The sequence below is a fragment of the Amphiura filiformis genome, chromosome 20 (genome assembly GCF_039555335.1).
Source record: "Amphiura filiformis chromosome 20, Afil_fr2py, whole genome shotgun sequence".
Classification (NCBI taxonomy): domain Eukaryota; kingdom Metazoa; phylum Echinodermata; class Ophiuroidea; order Amphilepidida; family Amphiuridae; genus Amphiura; species Amphiura filiformis.
Genome location: NC_092647.1, coordinates 6011567 through 6030661, shown reverse-complemented (window position 1 = coordinate 6030661; position 19095 = coordinate 6011567). Strand labels below are relative to the sequence as shown.

Below are 19095 nucleotides of genomic sequence, written 5' to 3'. Positions count from 1 at the left end.
AGCTGAAATAAAAGACACAGTGGAACAGTGCGGCATCTGCAACGAATTCATGAACAAGCAACAAAAATAACCACTAATGAGTCATGACATTCCACACTTACCATGGAGTAAGGTAGGAATGGACCTATTCACCCTCAACAACACAGATTACCTGATAATAGTTGACTACTATTCTGACTACTGGGAAATAGAAGAACTAGAAGACACAACAGCAGAGACAGTTATAAGGAAGTGTAAAGAACAATTCAGTCGACATGGGACCCCTGAGATCATCATATCAGATTCAGCCCGGCAGTTCTGCAATGCTGAATTTGTAACATTCACACAAGCTTGGGAATGTAAACACATTCCAACATCTCCATACAACAGCCAGTCAAATGGTAAAGCAGAATCAGCAGTAAAGATCGCAAAAGGACTTATCAAGAAAGCAACAAAAGACAACTCTGATCCTTGGGAAGCGATCCTGGCATGGAGGAACACCCCTACTGACGGAACAACAAGCAGTCCCGCTCAGAGACTCTTCTCACGACGCACACGAACCATGCTACCCATCAACAACAAATTACTCAATCCGAAAGTAATCAAAACAGTAGTGGATGAGAAAACGCGCAAACAAAGCAAAGCAAAAGAACATTATGATCGCACAGCTCAACCACTATCGGAACTAAAAGTAGGTCAAACGGTACGTGTCAAAGTAAAACCGCAAGAAAAGCATGCACCATGGCTTTTGGGTGTTTGTACGCAGCAGATATCACCTAGAAGTTACGTGGTACAAGTTAACGGACGCAAGTACACGCGCAACAGAAAATTCCTCAGAGCAACGAAGGAAGACGCAACAGACATGATACCAGAATTTCCAGAGCCGGAAACCCAAACCCAACCAGTAAATATTCCACCGCAGCAACGCAATGACGCGATCCCAGAAGTACAAGGAACGCCACCACAACGAAGCACAAGAACGCGCATTATCCACACACCTTCGAAATACAAAGACTATGTTATGGACTAATCTGCAGATTAACAATTTGAGTGTATTATGAACTGACCACGATTTTGGAATAGTGATTATGAAATGGATTATATATGTGGAACTTTAAGGAACTTTGACGGCGATTGACTGCGACTGCGGACTATTAATGTTTATGAGGAAAAGACAATTTTGATAAATGATTAATTGCGCAAACAGCGAAACATTATAGAGAAAAGTAAAATGCTTAGAGAATGTTAAGCGAACTTGTGCTCTTGAAAGTTTAAAGATAATCACTCAAAATTGTGCACCATAAACCAAGCAAAATTTAACTGTTTTTATTGAGGTCTCAAATAATACCCAAATTATATATTTTCAGAAACTGAGGTTGTGATATTGAGACAGTTAAATATTATTGCAGCTTTATATTGCTTTGCCAGCGTATTTAGACTTTTTATGATTGTTTACATGCTTACAAACTTTTGAACTTGTCAGCAGTGATTATAGGAGCTTAGAACTTGGGAAAGGGGATGTTAGTAGATTGAACTTATCTGACCCCCTAGCATAATCATTTACCATGGCAACCTGCTGAGTGCAAGGGACCTTTACCTGATACCCTGGATTGCACTTGAACTTGGTAATACGAAACCTAGCTACTGGCTACAACCTAGCTACTGGCTACCTTGCCACGTAGGCCAAGGGCTCACACTCTCACAGATACTCATCATGGATACTAGTGCTATATAATAAATGCTTTATAGATAGTATTACTGATTGCTGATTGTGTCTTACTTTGTGTAATTAGGATACACAAACAGGGCCCATACACTGCCATATACATGTATTCATACTAGATTTACATGTACATGTACAGTTGGAGTGCTGTCGCTCGTACAAACATGTACTTTCTGCTTACGACATGCAGTACAATTGTTTCATCATCCAATCATCCATGAAGAAAATAATTCTATTTAAAAGACTTGGCCATAATCACAAAAAAATTGTTATTTACTATTATTTACACTGAAATGATTGATACACTACATTTGAACCCAAACTTTTGATATTTTGTGACTTTGACTGTATTGAAAGAAAATTATCACCGCAATATGCTGCAAATTTAACCCCTGTCCATCATTGTTTGCTATGTGACCCAACATGACTAAATGAGGGTTTGCTTGATTTTTACAAATTTATTACCATGCATACATATCAAGAAATAATTCCACCGTGAAATCAGTGCAGAATCTGAAAATATCATACACCTATTAGAGTGAAAGTTTAGGGTTAGGGCTGGGGTGGGGCAAGGCCGCAAGGGCCTGGGGTTAGACCAGATAAGATCTAAGCAGTAATGCTGCAGTATAAAACAAAATTTAATGTCCCATTAGTTTTCATTTAAAATATTAATCATTATTTCAAAAAAGCCCAGTGATTTATAATTCATTACATACAGGGATAAATCCACAAGCCCCAGCATACTTTAAAGGAATTCCCTGACCATTGTAGCCAATGACACACCATACAATATTTTCTTGCCCAGGCAATATCACAAAAAAAATGCATCTGATAAATCTTCACTATATCTACATTCTCAAGAAACTTTAAGGGAGTACTACACCCCTGGCCAATTTTTTGCTTATTTTTGCATTTTTCTCAAAAATTATAGCACATTGGTGACAAGTTAGATATGTATATTATAGGGGCAAGGACTACAACTACTGCACTGAAAATGCAGCAACTCAAAGCAAGCAGTTATTGATTTATTGATCAAATATTGGTTTTCCCTCATTTTTGACTGTAACTCCACAACTGTTGTCTGTGCGGAAATAAAATTTCCAGTGCAGTAGTTGTAGTCCTTGCCCCTATAATATACATATCTTACTTGGCTCATTCTTGTATTATGGGGTCCGATGGTGTCCGGTTATGACCGACACATAATTTGCCCTGAATTTTGAAAACTGTAACAGGTATTTGGCCTATTTATAATTTTGTATACAAAACAAGTGGGTTATTACTAAAAACTTTCAAAAAAGAAATTGTTAACAGCTATTTTTAATTTTTATTACATGTAAGGTCTCGAACATCATGGACAAAAAAAAAAAAAAAAAAGATCATCTACATCTGGTTGCCTGTTAGTTTCATTTATATATGACCATTGCTTATTTTTTTTGGTCTTATTGAGTGAATAGGATGTATACTAAAATTGTATTATGAAAGAAATGTTAGCGACAAAACATCTGTTAACAAAGACAGCGCTTACGCAAAGTACATATTTTGGTGTCCGTGTTATGCGTGACGTTATGACCGACATGTAAAAATGCAAAATGTGCTATATTTTTTTGAAAATGGGGTAATTTGTGAACAACAAATACTTCAAATGATATATTATGACATGTTTAAATATATGACTGACAAATGGAAATTGCAAAATAAGTTGAATTAAAGTTAAAGCTGGATATTGTACGACAAACTGGACACCGAGTTATGACCGACACATGAAAATGAATAATATGTCATAATTTTTAAAAATTGGGTATCTGATAAACAATGAATACTTAAAACAACAGTGTGATATGTTTAGATAAATTTGCAGGTCAAATACACTTTTCAAAGTATGACATAATTACAGATAGCTTGTTATTGTCAGTCATAACTGGACACAAATATTTTGGTGTCCAGTTATGCTGTACACCACTGGGCACCTTAAATTCTCTCATGTGCACAAAATTGATGTTATAGAAAGTCATCCACATATCTATTATGCCACACTTGTGCTGGCCCCACATAAAAATGGCAACTTTTAATCTAAACTGACAGAAATTGTACAAAACAGGCCCATATAAATTAACTTTTGGGTCAATTTTTGACCATGTATTTTGACCAAAATGCAAATATGCTGTTTTGAAGGTTACAGCAACTTCTTATAATGTTATTTTATTTTTACATTATAAAAGCCTAAACCACATTTAACTTGCAACTTTTTAGCCATTTTGGCATTTATAATTTTTGTTTAGCAGGGGTTAAAACATGTTTGGTGTCCGGTTATGCGCGACATTTTAGAGTGATTTCTCCACAGTTATGTGCTTCGTACAGATTTCTGGGCAATCATCGCTGAAAATATTTTGCAGATTTTGAAAGAGTATATAATTCCACTCAATTTAAGGGCTCGGGCCAGCTTGGTTTCAAATTGGTCCAAAATGGAAAAATCGGCCATGTTTGCTGTTAATTTTTGCCTAGCAATACTGATCATAGGTTCAAAATTTAAGGTGCATATCAATGACCAACCTCTCTAGTTTATTATTTGAGCATGATCACTTGTGCAAGGTCCTAGGAAATTATGTAAATATGTCTGTATATATAATGTTCCACATCGGTTCACTCACTTTTTTATTTCACCCCAGATTTCATCTCTTTCCCTTTTACCGATTTCCGCATCATTTCGGTATAAAATGTTGAAAACTCCAAAGAAATAATTATGATACTTATTTGAACTTGAGCTCAACAAATGCCTTAATTAGTCTCGTCAAGACAGAAAATTCATGTGATTTTGAATCTTGGAAAACGATCATGTGTACATGCTATTTTGTAGGTAGCCTAGGTGAATTCAAATTTGCCATCAAATTGCATCATTTTATATATCAAATTAAAGCCCTTGAGTAAACTAAGCCAAAACTGAAAACCTTTTTTTTCATAGCACTTTCCGTAGCAAAGTTACATCTTGTCAAAGATTGACTTTCATCAAAAAAGATTCAGCTAGCAAAATTCCCCAAAACGGCATTTCGGGGTGTTTCTAGATCTTAGTCTCATGGCGATAGCAGCTTTTTTAATGGAACTGCTATCAAAATCCTCTAAAATTCCATGTGCGACTTGATTATCACCATAAAAATCATATATTTGGGTCAAGTGAAGTATAGAAAACATATTTATGTAGGTTTCCTTCACCCACCTATTCTCGAAAAAAATTCAAATTTCTATGTAAATATGCATTGTGTTGGGGCCCCAATCTCGGCGAATTCGCTGACTAGCAAATGTGTTAACTAAGGTTTGACTAGGTTACCTATATTTTGTCAATGAAAATTCACGAATGTTCCCACTTTCACAACGAAAAAGAGTTCTACATCATTGGTTGGAGCGAGGAAAAGTAAATTTACGTGCATTCAGTAGTTATTTCCTGTCTAAATCGTTCCGTTTAGTGCTAAGTTCAGGTCATTTATGTCCAATCTGCCGAATTCGTGCTACGCAGTTTTTGAGGATAAAATCCTTGACTATAAGCTTACGTATTCAACGTATCGACCCGAAATTGGACACGTTTCAAAGCTAAGACATGCTTTGCTCTATGGGTTGTATTTATACTCACGATTATCATCTTGTGTTGATTATTTCAGGTTTTTCCTGCAAAAGTTGAGTCCAACACCCCATATCTGATTATCTCACAAACGAATGCGAGACGTCTCACCCCGAAACCTATTACTATTCGCCCCAAAAAAGTTCACCCAATACACATTACATACCACGACCAGTTCGCCCCAATACACGTACATACCACGACCAGTTCGCCCCAATTGACTCACCGTGTATAACGTTGCCGTAGCGTGCATAGTACTAGTAGTGTTAAACATGATGTAAATTACTTATAAATCGCCAGTGTAATAATTTATATAATATATGGCAAAACAAAACATTATATAAAAGAAAATAAAAACAACAAAAAACTCTTACTCTTGCGAGTTTTGTGTATTTTATTTTACCGACTCAAACCCAGTTAAAATAAGTTTGAGATGTTCAAAACTTTCAAAACTTGCAGTCCTATAAACATATTAAATCAGAGAAGATCTTCTTTGACATAATGAAACTATTAAAAGGACTGAAAAAAATATATTTGGCAATTTTGCGTACAACTAGCAAAACAAACGCCAGCAGCAGCTTTGAGATGTTTTGTGGGTTCCGTGCTGTGCACCCGGGCTGTGCACTGACTTTTGCCCGCTTTTTGCACCGCTTGTAAGCGGCGGATATTTGCTGCCACTTCCGCGAAAACGCCGGGTGTGATATGTGTTCAATCCTGGTTCAATCAATGGTACCGTGACCAAAGCACGCAAAAGTGCCAGAACACACCGACGGCGTACCTTGCTTGACAAGTCCCCCGGGCCCGCGGCCGTGTGCCTTACACACTGATGTACGATCGATTGCTTGACAAGTAGGCCTAGTATGCTCTCAATTTGATTAAGACCCGGAGGTAGTGCCACAAAGAAGAAAAATGCAATGATTTTGTTTGCAAAACTGGTTAAAGTCCAGTATTAATACGATTTCTGTCAAATTTTAATTTGGTTATTCTTTGCCAAATATTATTATAGTAACAACTGTCAGGAAAGTTTTCTGGTCATTCTAAACTGTGATGTTCTAAAATAATCAAAGATATATATATATAGTCTCAGATAATTATATATTCATCCTCATATAGCTTGATATGCGCGTTACAACTCTTTACAATAACTTATTATTATATATATCTTTAATTGAAATGCTATTATTTTAATTATATAATCATAATTTTATAATGTTTCACATATATTGTACATTGTAATTGACAGTTATCATGATTCATTTTGTTCTTAATTTCTGCAACTTGCCTGTCAATCACAGACTAATTATGATTGATTTAAACACCACGGGACATCTTACATTGTACGATGTGTCCTAATCCTCTCAATATGCCAACAATTTTAAGGCGGGATGTTTTAACTCGATGATGTTAATATACAAATGTCGGCCTTATTTTATTGATTTATATCATACGCTAATACATAGCTGGCATAATTATTCCCGGAATATCATGATTATATCGTTATGAACACGACAGAGTGCCGAATACGCAAAATTGCTGTTCTGAGTAAACGCCGCGGCGTTTGAAAATCTTGGTACCATGCTCGACCAATGGGCTCAATCGATCCAATTTTATATCACAATTTTGCCCCGAAATACCAATGACCGCAATTTTGGCAAGCTGAGAGGGGCAAGCAATTTTTGGCACGAATTCATGGGGCGCCTTTTTAATAAAACGCTCTAAAAGGCTTAGGAAAACAGTACGGAAACGCTTAAAAATGCAAATTGTCCTGCTCGCTGGGCTCGCAACATGCATCTAGACCATTTAAGGTTTGCAATTTGGGATCCCAAAATTTGACATGTTCAAGGGGGGGTAAAGAATTTTGGCGAGCCGAGAGGGGGGGGGGCAAGCGATTTTTGGCGAGCCGAGAGGGGGGGGGCAAGCGATTTTGGTGAGCCGTTTGGAAATTTTACCCCAGGGGGCTCATAATTATTGCACAGCACCTAAACACGTTACACAAAATTGTTCCATTAATTGGCTTTTTTACCCATGGTAGCTCCAATATCTTAAAAACATAATTAATTTGGCAGAGTTCAATGTAAGCTTTGACATTTTTAAACATTAAATAGGCTATCGCCCTTTTTTTACATTTTTAAAGTAAAAGAAAAAGTTTGTTCTCAGAGAATAAATAAATTGAATATCTCTTGTGTGAAATATTGTATTAGGCCTATATTAAAGCCACGATTTCTCCGTGATACGGAAAAACGGAAACATTCACGGAAATCGGGGTTTGCCCACGGAAATTTGAAAATGCCACAAAATTGTAAAAAACTGTGTAAAATGTCTAACTGTTGTGTTGATTTGCAAAATAAAACAAAGAAAAGTGATTATTTGGCAGTAATCAACCATTAAACAACCCATTTTAGCATTAATTCTAGGCCTACTACAGTAAAGGGTAATACAAAATACACTTATAAAACATGTTTGTTTTAAATTTTCAGTGCTTTATAATTATTGGAAAACGGAAAATCACGGAAATCGTCCAATTTGTAACACGGAATTTTAATTTCGTAACATGGAGAAATCGTGGCTTTAGCCTATATTATGTTGTAAAAGAATTAAATGGGAAATATTTTCCATTTCGAATTATAGCGGAAAGAAAACACATTCGGATCTATGCGCGCAAAAGTAACATTTTCCAATTCCGCGCTCAATTCTTTTATTCTGTTCAATACTGTTCATGAAGGTGTGCGTTGTGTAACTTGGGGTGGAGGGGTGTATAAAAATAGTTGTTTTTAAAAGGTAATTAGTATGCCTGCAACGTCAGAAATCCCATTCTTGCATGAAAAGTAGCCTATACATTACCGGATACATTACCATGCATGAAGATATAACAATGTCTATAATACATGCTGCATGCATGGAAGACACCATTTAATATCATGAGTAGGCCTAATGTTGGAAACTCCATTCTTCCATACCAGAAGTTCAGCTTTTTCCTCTGGTCTTAAATTAAAATAAATATCTTGTTGTTTTCTTTGGTTTTAGATTTCAATAACATTTGTCAAAGTGTCAAAGTGATTTTCCATTTCTGCGCCAAATTTCAAGTTTGAGTAGGCCTATATGGGTGACCGATCATGACGATGTGTGTTGTGTGTGTGGGGGGGTATACCGGGTGTGGTTGTATAGAGAATAGCTAACCAAGCAAAGAAACAAAATTATTTGGGAAAGATTTTCCATTTTGAATTATTGGAGAAAGAATTCAGATTTATGTGCGCAAAAGTGACATTTTTTATTTCCGCGCTCAATTCTTCTAGTATTTCAGTGTGTTTATACTGCTGAATGAAGGTGAGCTTCAGTATGTGGGGGCGTGTGGGTGGGGCAGGGTGTGGAGGGGTGTGATTGTTAAACGTTATATGCCTAGAGCGTCAAAATCCCACTCCTACATTAAAAGTATACAGTACCATGCATGATGATATATAATAATGTATGTACGTTCAAACGCATGCTGCATGCACTGCAAGACACCATTAAATCTTTTGGCTGCCTGCAGATCTGAACATATAGGACTTTTCCCACAAAATGATCTTGGGAGCAAAAATTTGCCTTTTGCGTGAAAAAAAGAAGGACGGGTCTTTGGATGTGGGTAAAGGAGCTCGTTACTAATAATATTTTGCCAAAGGATAACCAAATTAAAATTTGACCGAAATCGTATTAAAGGGGCATTTCGTGATCCACAGCCTCATCCCCACTTTTCTCAAAAAAGTTGAGATTTTTATATCACTGGAAACCTCTGGCTACATAATGTTTATGTACAAAATATTTCTTGCAGATTAATTCGTTTTGCAAAGATATCGTGAAATTTGAATTTCGTTCTGGTGCACCAGAACGAAATTACAACGCATTGTCTATGGAGCAGTGTAATACACATAATCGTGCATAACTCGCAAACGCAAAATCGGAATCAACTGAAATTTTGGGAATAGGCTTTTTTCGTGGATATCTACTGAATAATGTCATAAAAAGAGATTGCTAGGATCACGAAACACTCCTTTAATAGGCCTACTGGGCTTTAATCAGTTTTGCAAACAAAATCCCAACTTTTTCTTCTTCGCGTGCCTCCCCATAGGCCTACGTCACAATTTCAAAACACGGCCCGTAATTCTCGGGGTCGTAAAAACGTAAACATACTCGATAAAATAGATAAGTAACAAAAACCCATATGGATGGAAAAGTACATGATCAAAAATAAAATGTTTTCATAACATAAACATAGTCAGCTCAACTGAATCTCGGGGCTGAATCACAAGGGTTTCTAAACAAATTCATAGCATTACACGTTTATATATATCACCAGCCAAATTGTTACAAATACTCAACATTTATTTAAAAACAGCACTGCATACTGTCTACTGAAAATACAAATTGTATTAGTTACGAACAATGGATTGTAAAAACATGACAAATTCATAAAATACAAAAATACATTTTATTGGCATAAAATTCATAGAACACCGTCAAATTTGTTTACAAAGACATAGGCCTACAGTAAATAAACAAATTAAACAACACAATGTAAAGTGATTCAATAATATAATAATAATTAAGATATGATTAATATATACTAGTACTATTAATAATATTAAAATGATAGTTATTTTTTATTGTTATCATAAGAAAATAATAATAATACTATAATTTTTACTATAAAACCGTATTAAAGGAGGATTTCGTGATCCTAGCATCCTCTTTTTATGACATTTTTCAGTACATATCCACGAAAAAAGCCTATTCCCAAAATTTCAGTTGATTCCGATTTTGCGTTTGCGAGTTATGCATGATTATGTGTATTACACTGCTCCATAGACAATACGTTGTAATTTCGTTCTGGTGCACCAGAACGAAATTCAAATTTCACGATATCTTTGCAAAACGAATTAATCTGCAAGAGATATTTTGTACATAAACATTATGTAGCCAGAGTGTTCCAGTGATATAAAAATCTCAACTTTTTTTGAGATAAGTGGGGGGATGAGGCTGTGGATCGCGAAATGCCCCTTTAATTATTATTATATGAATAGGTCGTATTGATTATTCCATAATACATGAATATAAATGCAAACAATTGGAAGTTGTATTGATTGGCCATATGACCGCATGCACTGCATTCACGGCACTTTACAGTTTACACAGTGAGTCAATTGGGGCGAACTTGTCGTGGTATGTACGTGTATTGGGGCGAACTGGTCGCGGTATGTACGTGTATTGAGGCGAACTGGTAGTGGTATGTACTGGTGTGGGGCGAAACGTCCTGACACCTCACAAACACATGTCATTCAGTGGAAAAATCCGAAAAAATACTTGAAATACAACATCAACTATAAAGACTAAGTTCGGTTCACATTAAGTTCACATTGTGAACCAACATTACAAACGATGAAACTGTAATTGACCTAGGGGATGACGATGAAACGTCGCTTTTTCTCGCGACTCCGGTGCGACCAGGTCTAGATCGACAAGGGACTGGTGTGTACAAACTGTACATACAACCACTGACACTGTCATCATGGTTTATTTTACTGTGGTGGACTTTACAAAGCACAGGCCCTAAATGAAAAAAAAAGAGCACCATGAGTACGCATGCTCCCAGGCAATGAACAATGGGAACACAACGTCACATCATGAGATGTCATTCATAATTGGTTCGCTTTATAAAACTATAAATTGTGCGAGCTACCGGAAGTAACGACATGGAAACGTGCCCAAAATGGGCGTGACAAAGAGGCGGAGCTATTCACAATTTCCCGTTTTTATTTTCATATTTCTTATTTGTTACCTTTCATTTTGTTTTCATTATTATTTTATTTGACTTCTGATACGTATAAATCTTAAAAACTACCATTTTCATGATATACTCTTGATTTATAGCCATTTAATGGGCGGATCATTAATACTATTCATATTGAAATTAGTTGACCTGCTAATATGTAAATTATTGAAAGTGGAACAGCTGATCGCCACAGTTAGGGACAGGCATAAAAATTTCAAATTAATTCTATTAACATGAATTGTTGTTTATTGGAAGAGAGAACTTCTCAGAAACAATTTGACACCAAAACCAATCTTCTACTGTATTGCTAAGTGAAGTTATGACGAAATTACTGTCGGCACATTGGGCCATTTTCTCTGATAAGACTTCCCATAGGAGTGCATGGGGGACTTGATAATTTTTGTGCCCCCCTGTCAATTTTTTGTTTTCATTGTAATTTTATCTAAATTTTGTTGAATATTATGTATGTTATCATTTCCAACACATCTGTGAAATTTTGTATGAAAATTCAATTTTTAAGGTGGTAAAAATGTGATTTTTGTGCTAATTTTGGTCAAATTTTGCCATTTTTCGGCCATTTTGGGCCCATTTTAGGCCAAAACAATGATTTTTCCCAAGTGATAACAAAAAATTGCTTTCTCCCAGCAAATAAGTAAACTGGAATTGTTATGTGAAAAGGATGAAAGTTTTTGTCAAACCATGTTTCCCTTTTGTCAGAAGATGAATTTTGGGTCAAAATAGAATTTTTTCCCAAAAATGCCCCTTTTTGACCCCTTTTTTGACCAAAACGGTGATTTTCACCAAGGCATATCTCACAGAAAAAAATAATCAAAAGTGAAGTCAATGTTGCATTCTGCTTCCTAAAGCATTGAATCTGTTGTCAATGCAAACTAGAGCATCTGAAAACGATTCATTTTGGTTTTATTAATCATTTTCTTCAAAAATGGTGTTTTCAGTGGCACAAAATGGCACAGATTTACATAGGGCTTTATTATCAAGTAAAATAAATAGCGCCCTCACACAGATGTGCCTGTTCCTACCACAGTACTCGGTAAGCCTAAGCTGCCAAAGTAAATACATGTAAAGTCATCGCGTCGTGGGTTATAATATTTACAAGCTCAAAGTAACTTTTAAGGTAAGAAAAACAATAGCTAACAATATGAACTATAAATTAAGAATTGTCTAGCTGCAAAGGGATCACCGCACTGAAGACTGAAGACTGAAGTTCAGTTTTGCCCTAAAAAATCAGACCGACCTAAAACCACCAAACTTGATCTCATGTGTGCCGAATTTTGCACTGCTAGCCTGTTATGAAGCAGTTGTACTTTGTAGTAACTACAAATTTTGAATATGCTAATCAATGAACCAGTCAGTTGTCAATACATGTATGATGTAGTATAGTACTAGTCCTGCCAGCAAGACTTCAGTCTTTATCATAAACATAATGACATATACGGACCTGAAGTCTTGCAGCGGTACATAGGGATGCACTGTACGTTTAAGAAATGCAAACTTCAAGCATCAAGAAATATTCCTTGTATTTGTCAGTTTTACCTCAGAGATGCTGTAGACCCTCTCTACACAGTGTAGAAAGATCACAAGTAGAATGCTGCTCAATATGATAAATCCAAATCATGAAAATCAAGACATTTTTCAGAGCAATATTTTGACCACTTTTGCACTAAGTAACCCAGAGGGCACAACTGACGTTGAAATCACGTTGAAATTTCAACGTCGAAATCAATTTCGACGTTGAAATCAGGTTGAAATCACGTTGTATTTGCAAATGGACCTCAACCTGATGGACTTCAACCTGATTTCAACCCGATTTCAACCTAGAGGTTAGTTGAAATCAGGTTGAAATTTCAACGTTGTATCAACGTTGAAATTTCAACCCGATTTCAACTAACGTCTAGGTTGAAATCAGGTTGAAATCAGGTTAGGTTGAAACTTCGACGTTGTATCAACGTTAATTCAACGTCGAAATCCTAACCTGTGCCCACTGGGTAAATTACTCCCATGAAGATTGCAGGTTTTGCCAACTTTGAATTCACCCAAAAGATGAGATCAATGTAGATCAATCACCTCAACCTCACCTCACCCTGGTACAATGGGATTAAAATCATCAGTGCATGCTCAAACTGTCCTTGAGAGAGTTCCTCAGCTACATCCTGAGAGCCCAAAAGGAGCCCACATATTGTGATGTTTCTTATTTGTGCAAAAGATAAGAATAGAGTGCCCTGTAACTCTAGGTACGACGAGTTACAGTTACTGGAACTAGTATAGTACATATCATACGTGTTGAATAAACTGCTGATACATAAAATGTTTGCAGATGCATGTACACTGCAGTGCAGTGGCATGCATCATTGCGTATTTAAGGGGTACTACACCCCTCTTGAATTTGTGCTTATTTTGCATTTTCTTTCAAATTATAGCGCATTGGGGACAAGTAGGATATGTATATTATAGGGGCAAGGACTACAACTACTGCACTGGAAATTTTATTTCAGCACAGATAACAGATATCGAAGTTACAGTCAAAAATGAGGAAAACCAATATTTGATCAATAAATCAATAACTACTTGCTTTGAGTTGCTGAATTTTCAGTACAGTAGTTGTAGTCCTTGCCCCTTAAATATACATATCTTACTTGTCACCAATGCGCTTTTAATTTTTGAGAAAAATGCAAAAATAGGCAAAAATTTGGCCAGGGGTGTAGTACCCCCTTAATATGCATACTAGTTGAATTTGATTGAATGTCCGAATGATCATGTAGTAGACTGTAGTAGTTAGCAGGCATCAGTATATAATTATTATCGAGAAGTGTATAGCTTAATATTAATTAAACTCACAACAAGCATTGAAAGCTGAGTCCTATTAGTATTTATATTTCGCTGTCAACCTAGCTGGGGGTGGGGGCTGGCATTTTCTTTGGAAGGGGTGGGTCCCCACTCCCAAATATACTGGAGGGGGTTAAAAAAAGTGTAGTGATTTATAGTGTGCTACGCACAGGCACAACGCCTAGACGTTGATCCACAAGCCTCAGCACACTTTACAGGTTGTCACTGACCACTACGGCCCCACATCATTCCATAACCATTTTAACAACTCAGGGACTTTGCAGCTTCACGAGCGCACACCCTAGACATTCCACAAATAACCTTCGCAACCAGGATCAGCTCCCGAGTTTCGACGGGTTACAACGAGACAATAAGCAGTGAGTTCCTTGTCCAGGGAATTTCAAGCTAACTCAATTTTTCCACAAGAGCAAACTAATCACCGTCAGGGTTCGAACCCATAACCTCTCGCACCATAGTCGAACGCCTTATCGATTGAGCTAACTTGACTGCTTATAAATATTTGGACAGAAATATAGGAGGGTCATCACATGTTTGATGACCAAAATGTAGGCATTGAGTCACAAGATGACTACAGATAGTGTGTTTATTTTATTTCAAATAATTTAACTGATTTCAGTTCAATTTTTTGCCTGTTTAGAGGGTAAGGTGTATCGGTGGTAGTGGGTAATTAAATTTTTGGTGCTAAAATAGGGGTCAGGGAAGTTTGCACTTTTATTAATGCCAAATCTTTCCAATCCTTTTCAGCGTGTCATCTTTTGCGTTATCCCATAGCACTGCAGTGAGGAGCAACTGAGAAGAATGTAAGTTAAAAAATTAGAATTGGTCAGATTTTGAATAATATTTTATTTCAAACCTTTGTTGCACAAAATGATAAGTCGCATCAGCCGGACGCATCAGATTCCAGTAGGCAATGAAAAACCCCCTCGGTTTTACGGGAGTGACCAACCCAGATTTTACGTTCTGGGAAAATGTTTGGTTTTACCAAGTTTTGCCTAAAATCAGGTCAAATAAGCCATTTTGGGGCTAACATTTATTGATTTTGACGTTGACTTTTGACAAATACTCTTTCGGTGATATTATAGGGTCATATTTAGCCTTCAGGAAAGAAATTTCATCAAAAATACCACAATAATCCCAACTGACCCTACTTCAAATGTCCTTCAACAACCCATATTTAAAAAAAACAGTTCTTTTTTTTTGGGGGGGGCATCGCAAGTAGAACTTGCAGTTATTAATGGGAACGAAAAAAGGTCAATCCCTGCACTTACAAATGTTATGTAAAACCTGATGATCCAGTTATAATCACACCAGTGGGTAAAAGTACACCAACAGAACAACCATATATTATGTTACAATCAAGGCCCATTTATTCAGAATCCATTCTAATGTTATTGCAAGGCTTGAAAACTATTTCAGGACTGAATTATCTGCAATGACATAATTTGAGAGGCTATGTTCAAAGTAACATAGGGTGCTTGACGCTGTACTATGTACCATAGTCATTCAGTTTCATATTCACTGGTTTTCAGTCACAAATCTAAACTTGTCAATGTTGGCATGTGGATTGCATCTTGTGTTTGGTTTCTTATCTCATACATAATTATTGACTTATTTTTCTTTACATTCAACTGGTCTAGTACATATTTAATTCTGTTATTTATCTTATATTTTTCTCTGAATATGCCACATCATCAAGTCAGCTAGAATGGAAAATGAACCATCAACAAGCAGTGGGTTTGTTCCAGAGAAGAGGAATACTAGCAAGGTAAAGACACATTTTGGGTATTACCCATGGACCTTGTTCCATGGCCCCATAATTTGGGGCCTCTACAATTGAGTTATGGATCTTGCTTTGTAGCCCCAAAACACCATGTTTTTGGCCAAAATAGGGCAAATTGCACAATTTTGAGTGCTTCTTGGGCACTGGCCCATAGCAAATTTCACTTCATTTGTGTGCTCTTCTGGTGCAAATATCCTGGTTAAATCTATGCATGTCTATCTCTAAATTGTAATGGTTCCGCTGCCATTATCGATCTTATATATACCTAAACCAAACTTGTCCACTTGAGTGCATATCCTTCCTTACGGTGAGTTTGGGCCTCCAAATTTTGGCCTGGCCCAGTGTCTCCAAAAAGGTAAAGCCAGCATGGTCATACTTCATGTGACTGTCATCATTGTTTGATAATTTATTATTTATTGTACACACACATCCCCTGATTTGTCCACATGATTTGAGTTTCAGATCAGTCACATTTCTTGGATGACCGAGAAAATATGCAAACTCTCCATACATGTCCTTTCCATGGGCTATAATAAACTGTCAGCAGGCAAGGTGATTAGGATGTAAATTCAGGCCTGTACAGGGGCCATGGACAAGGAGCAGTACGGGCCCTTTTAACCAGGCGAGATTTAGCCTACCTTATGGGGGCCCTGGGCCAGGCCAAAATTTGGAGGCCCCCAAACGCACCGCGAGGAAAGCATGTGCACTCAAGTCAGTGGCCAAGTTTTGGTTTAGCTAAAGGGGACTATCATATTTTGTTCAATTCAATTTCAGACTATTTTGGCCCAAGATCAACATGAATTCTGCTATTTGAATGCTTGTGAAGCATGGACAATTTAACAATTTTGCGCTATTTTGACCAGAAAACATGCCGTTATTGAGGTTAAAAGAAAGATGCATGTGGCAATTCTGGGGCCCCCAAATTTTAGGGGCCCTGGACCCGGGCCCATCAGGCCCAATGGTATAAAAATCTGACCCTGCTCTCCATTATCAGTTCTTATTTAATTTTCGCTTTTGTGCTCGGGCCCCTGAACCCCGGGGCCCATGGAATTCTTCCACCCTGTCCCCGCTTGCTTGCTCTGGCGCCTGTTTTGACTGTTAACAGGTCCAAAAGACTCCCCCTTTACCACGCCTCAGCTCATAAAGACCCACCACTTCAAAATTCTCGGGGAACATACCCACCAAAATTTTTTTATGTTGTAAATATTGTAAAGTGCCAACTGAAATTGGGAATACATTTAATAACAATGAATTCAACTTATAATTGCAGAATCAGCCACCATCACATGAAGGTGTTTCCAGCAGATCCACACCCACCACTATTCGTGCAGAAACCAAGGTAAGCATGCTATTGAAATGCTGAAGATTTCTTCAACATTAAAAGACACTAAGACAGAACTGATTTCATATTAATTTACAACTATAACTTAGAACACCATGTGCATTGCTATTAATTTGCAATACAGTGCAAATCTTCAGTGTCATTTTAACTTTGCAATACAATGTACAACTTGTTATGGAGACTGAAATATTAGCAACAAAACATTTCAGTATGTTGTATGACGGTCCTCACCGCAAGTTACTTTTCTGTGTGTAGACTGCACACCATCAGCAAAAGTGTTCCAAGCGAGAGTAAAATCATGTATTGTCCATTTGACATTCTCGAGACAGATTAAAAGCAGTGCATCTGCAGAGAGAGTCACTGCTCCATACAGATACACAGTCTTGTATGTATCACACACAGGTACGCTACTGTCGGGGGCTCAAATGGGGTATGTTCAAAGCCTTGCTCAATTTTATTTACTTCGATGGATCTAGCCGGGCAATGGAGGCAGAAGGCATTTCTCGGTTACTAGCATGAAAGTTCATCTGTGTTGGTTACAATTTACAATTACATTTCTCGGTTGTTTAACAGGTTATTACCAATCATGAATTTATTTCTCAAGCACCATTTGTTTCGATTTTTCTGTATGATGTGTACATCATTTGTTTCTTCTTTTAATTTCAGTGATGTCAGTTTGGGGTCAAAATGTGTGTTGTACACTCTGCTGTTGTCAACTTGCAATGCACAAAGTGATTAACTTTTGTATTGATGGAATTTGATGGTACTCCATCCTATATTTTATATTGTGTATTCACATAGATGTTAATTTGAAACTGATTTTACAGATCAGAAGACACTCTTGGACTGAGATACACAACTTATGTAGGGGATGGTGATTCTTCTTCATTTTCAAGAATTACACAGGAGCAGCCATATGGGCCAGATGTTACAACCATTCAAGAGGAATGTGTCGGCCACATACAGAAGAGGATGGGATGCAGACTCAGAAAGCTTGTAGAGAAGAAAAAGGTATTAATAATTAAAGTTTGTATTTAACCTTTTCACTGGTCATCCATCAGAGGACAGTATAATAGCTGGAGACGAGAGTCGGACTTGACAATGATGGCTGTGCATAGAGGAATCCTGTAGTCGCCTGCTCCACAGCCATAGGATCACGTAGCAATAACCACCTCATGGAGTATCATACAGTTTTATACTAGTGTAAAAGCTTATCATATGTGGGTTTTAACGTCATTAAATTTCGACAGGACACATCATAAAACAGATGTAAATAAGATAAAACCTCAATTTATTACATAAAGCGAGCTGATTTCATTGATTCCTTTTCTTTTGTGTGGTGAAAGGAGTGAAACTTGCCGACGGGAAGACATTGGACGAGAAGGGTCGCCTCCACCGTAAAAAGTAGATTTGCTGCAAGGATTTTATGGCAAGGCTTTGAGGACCAACAAAGGGAATCCTGAAGCAGCGTCAGCAGAAACCATGGCTGGCCTGTATCACTATGCTGGGGACCACAGTTACTGCCCGACAAGAAATGACACCTGGTGCAATTTTAAGAAAGATGAGATTAGTGGTACTAACAACTCTGAACCAGTGGATGATCCATTTACACCAGCCATGGTAGCAGTAATGAAGCCCATATATGATGTAAGAATATATATGTGATAGTGCAACTTTGTAGCTTCACCACAGCACCGAGTAACTAAATCAAATTTCCTTTTCATTTACAATGTAGGCATCTTCTGTAAGATCATTACAACATATCTCCCATTCATTTCAGCACAGCACTGAAGCAAAGTTTATAAATAATCTTTAAATGGAGTGAAAGTTTCAATATTCTGTATCTCAATTGATGTGTGACTATTAACAGCACTAATAATCTTTTGCAGTATATACCAAGAAAGGATTGTATATCAAAAATATTTATGCGATGTATTCATCATAACCTTCAGTGCAGCTTATAGCGCTCATCACCACAACACAAATTACC

At 37.1% G+C, this 19095-nt stretch overlaps 2 protein-coding genes across 2 annotated transcripts in view; one reads left to right on the top strand and one right to left on the bottom strand.

The window, feature by feature from the left end:
- LOC140141786 (transmembrane protein 267-like) overlaps window positions 1-19095 on the bottom strand; it is a 68727-nt gene that overhangs the window by 20024 nt on the left and 29608 nt on the right. The window lies entirely within an intron of this gene.
- LOC140143017 (uncharacterized) lies at window positions 15591-18143 on the top strand. Its single transcript, XM_072165049.1, has 3 exons — window positions 15591-15748; window positions 17034-17102; window positions 17933-18143. Exons 1-3 carry the CDS (start codon window positions 15696-15698, stop codon window positions 18141-18143), a joined length of 333 nt encoding a protein of 110 aa, XP_072021150.1. The 5' UTR covers window positions 15591-15695.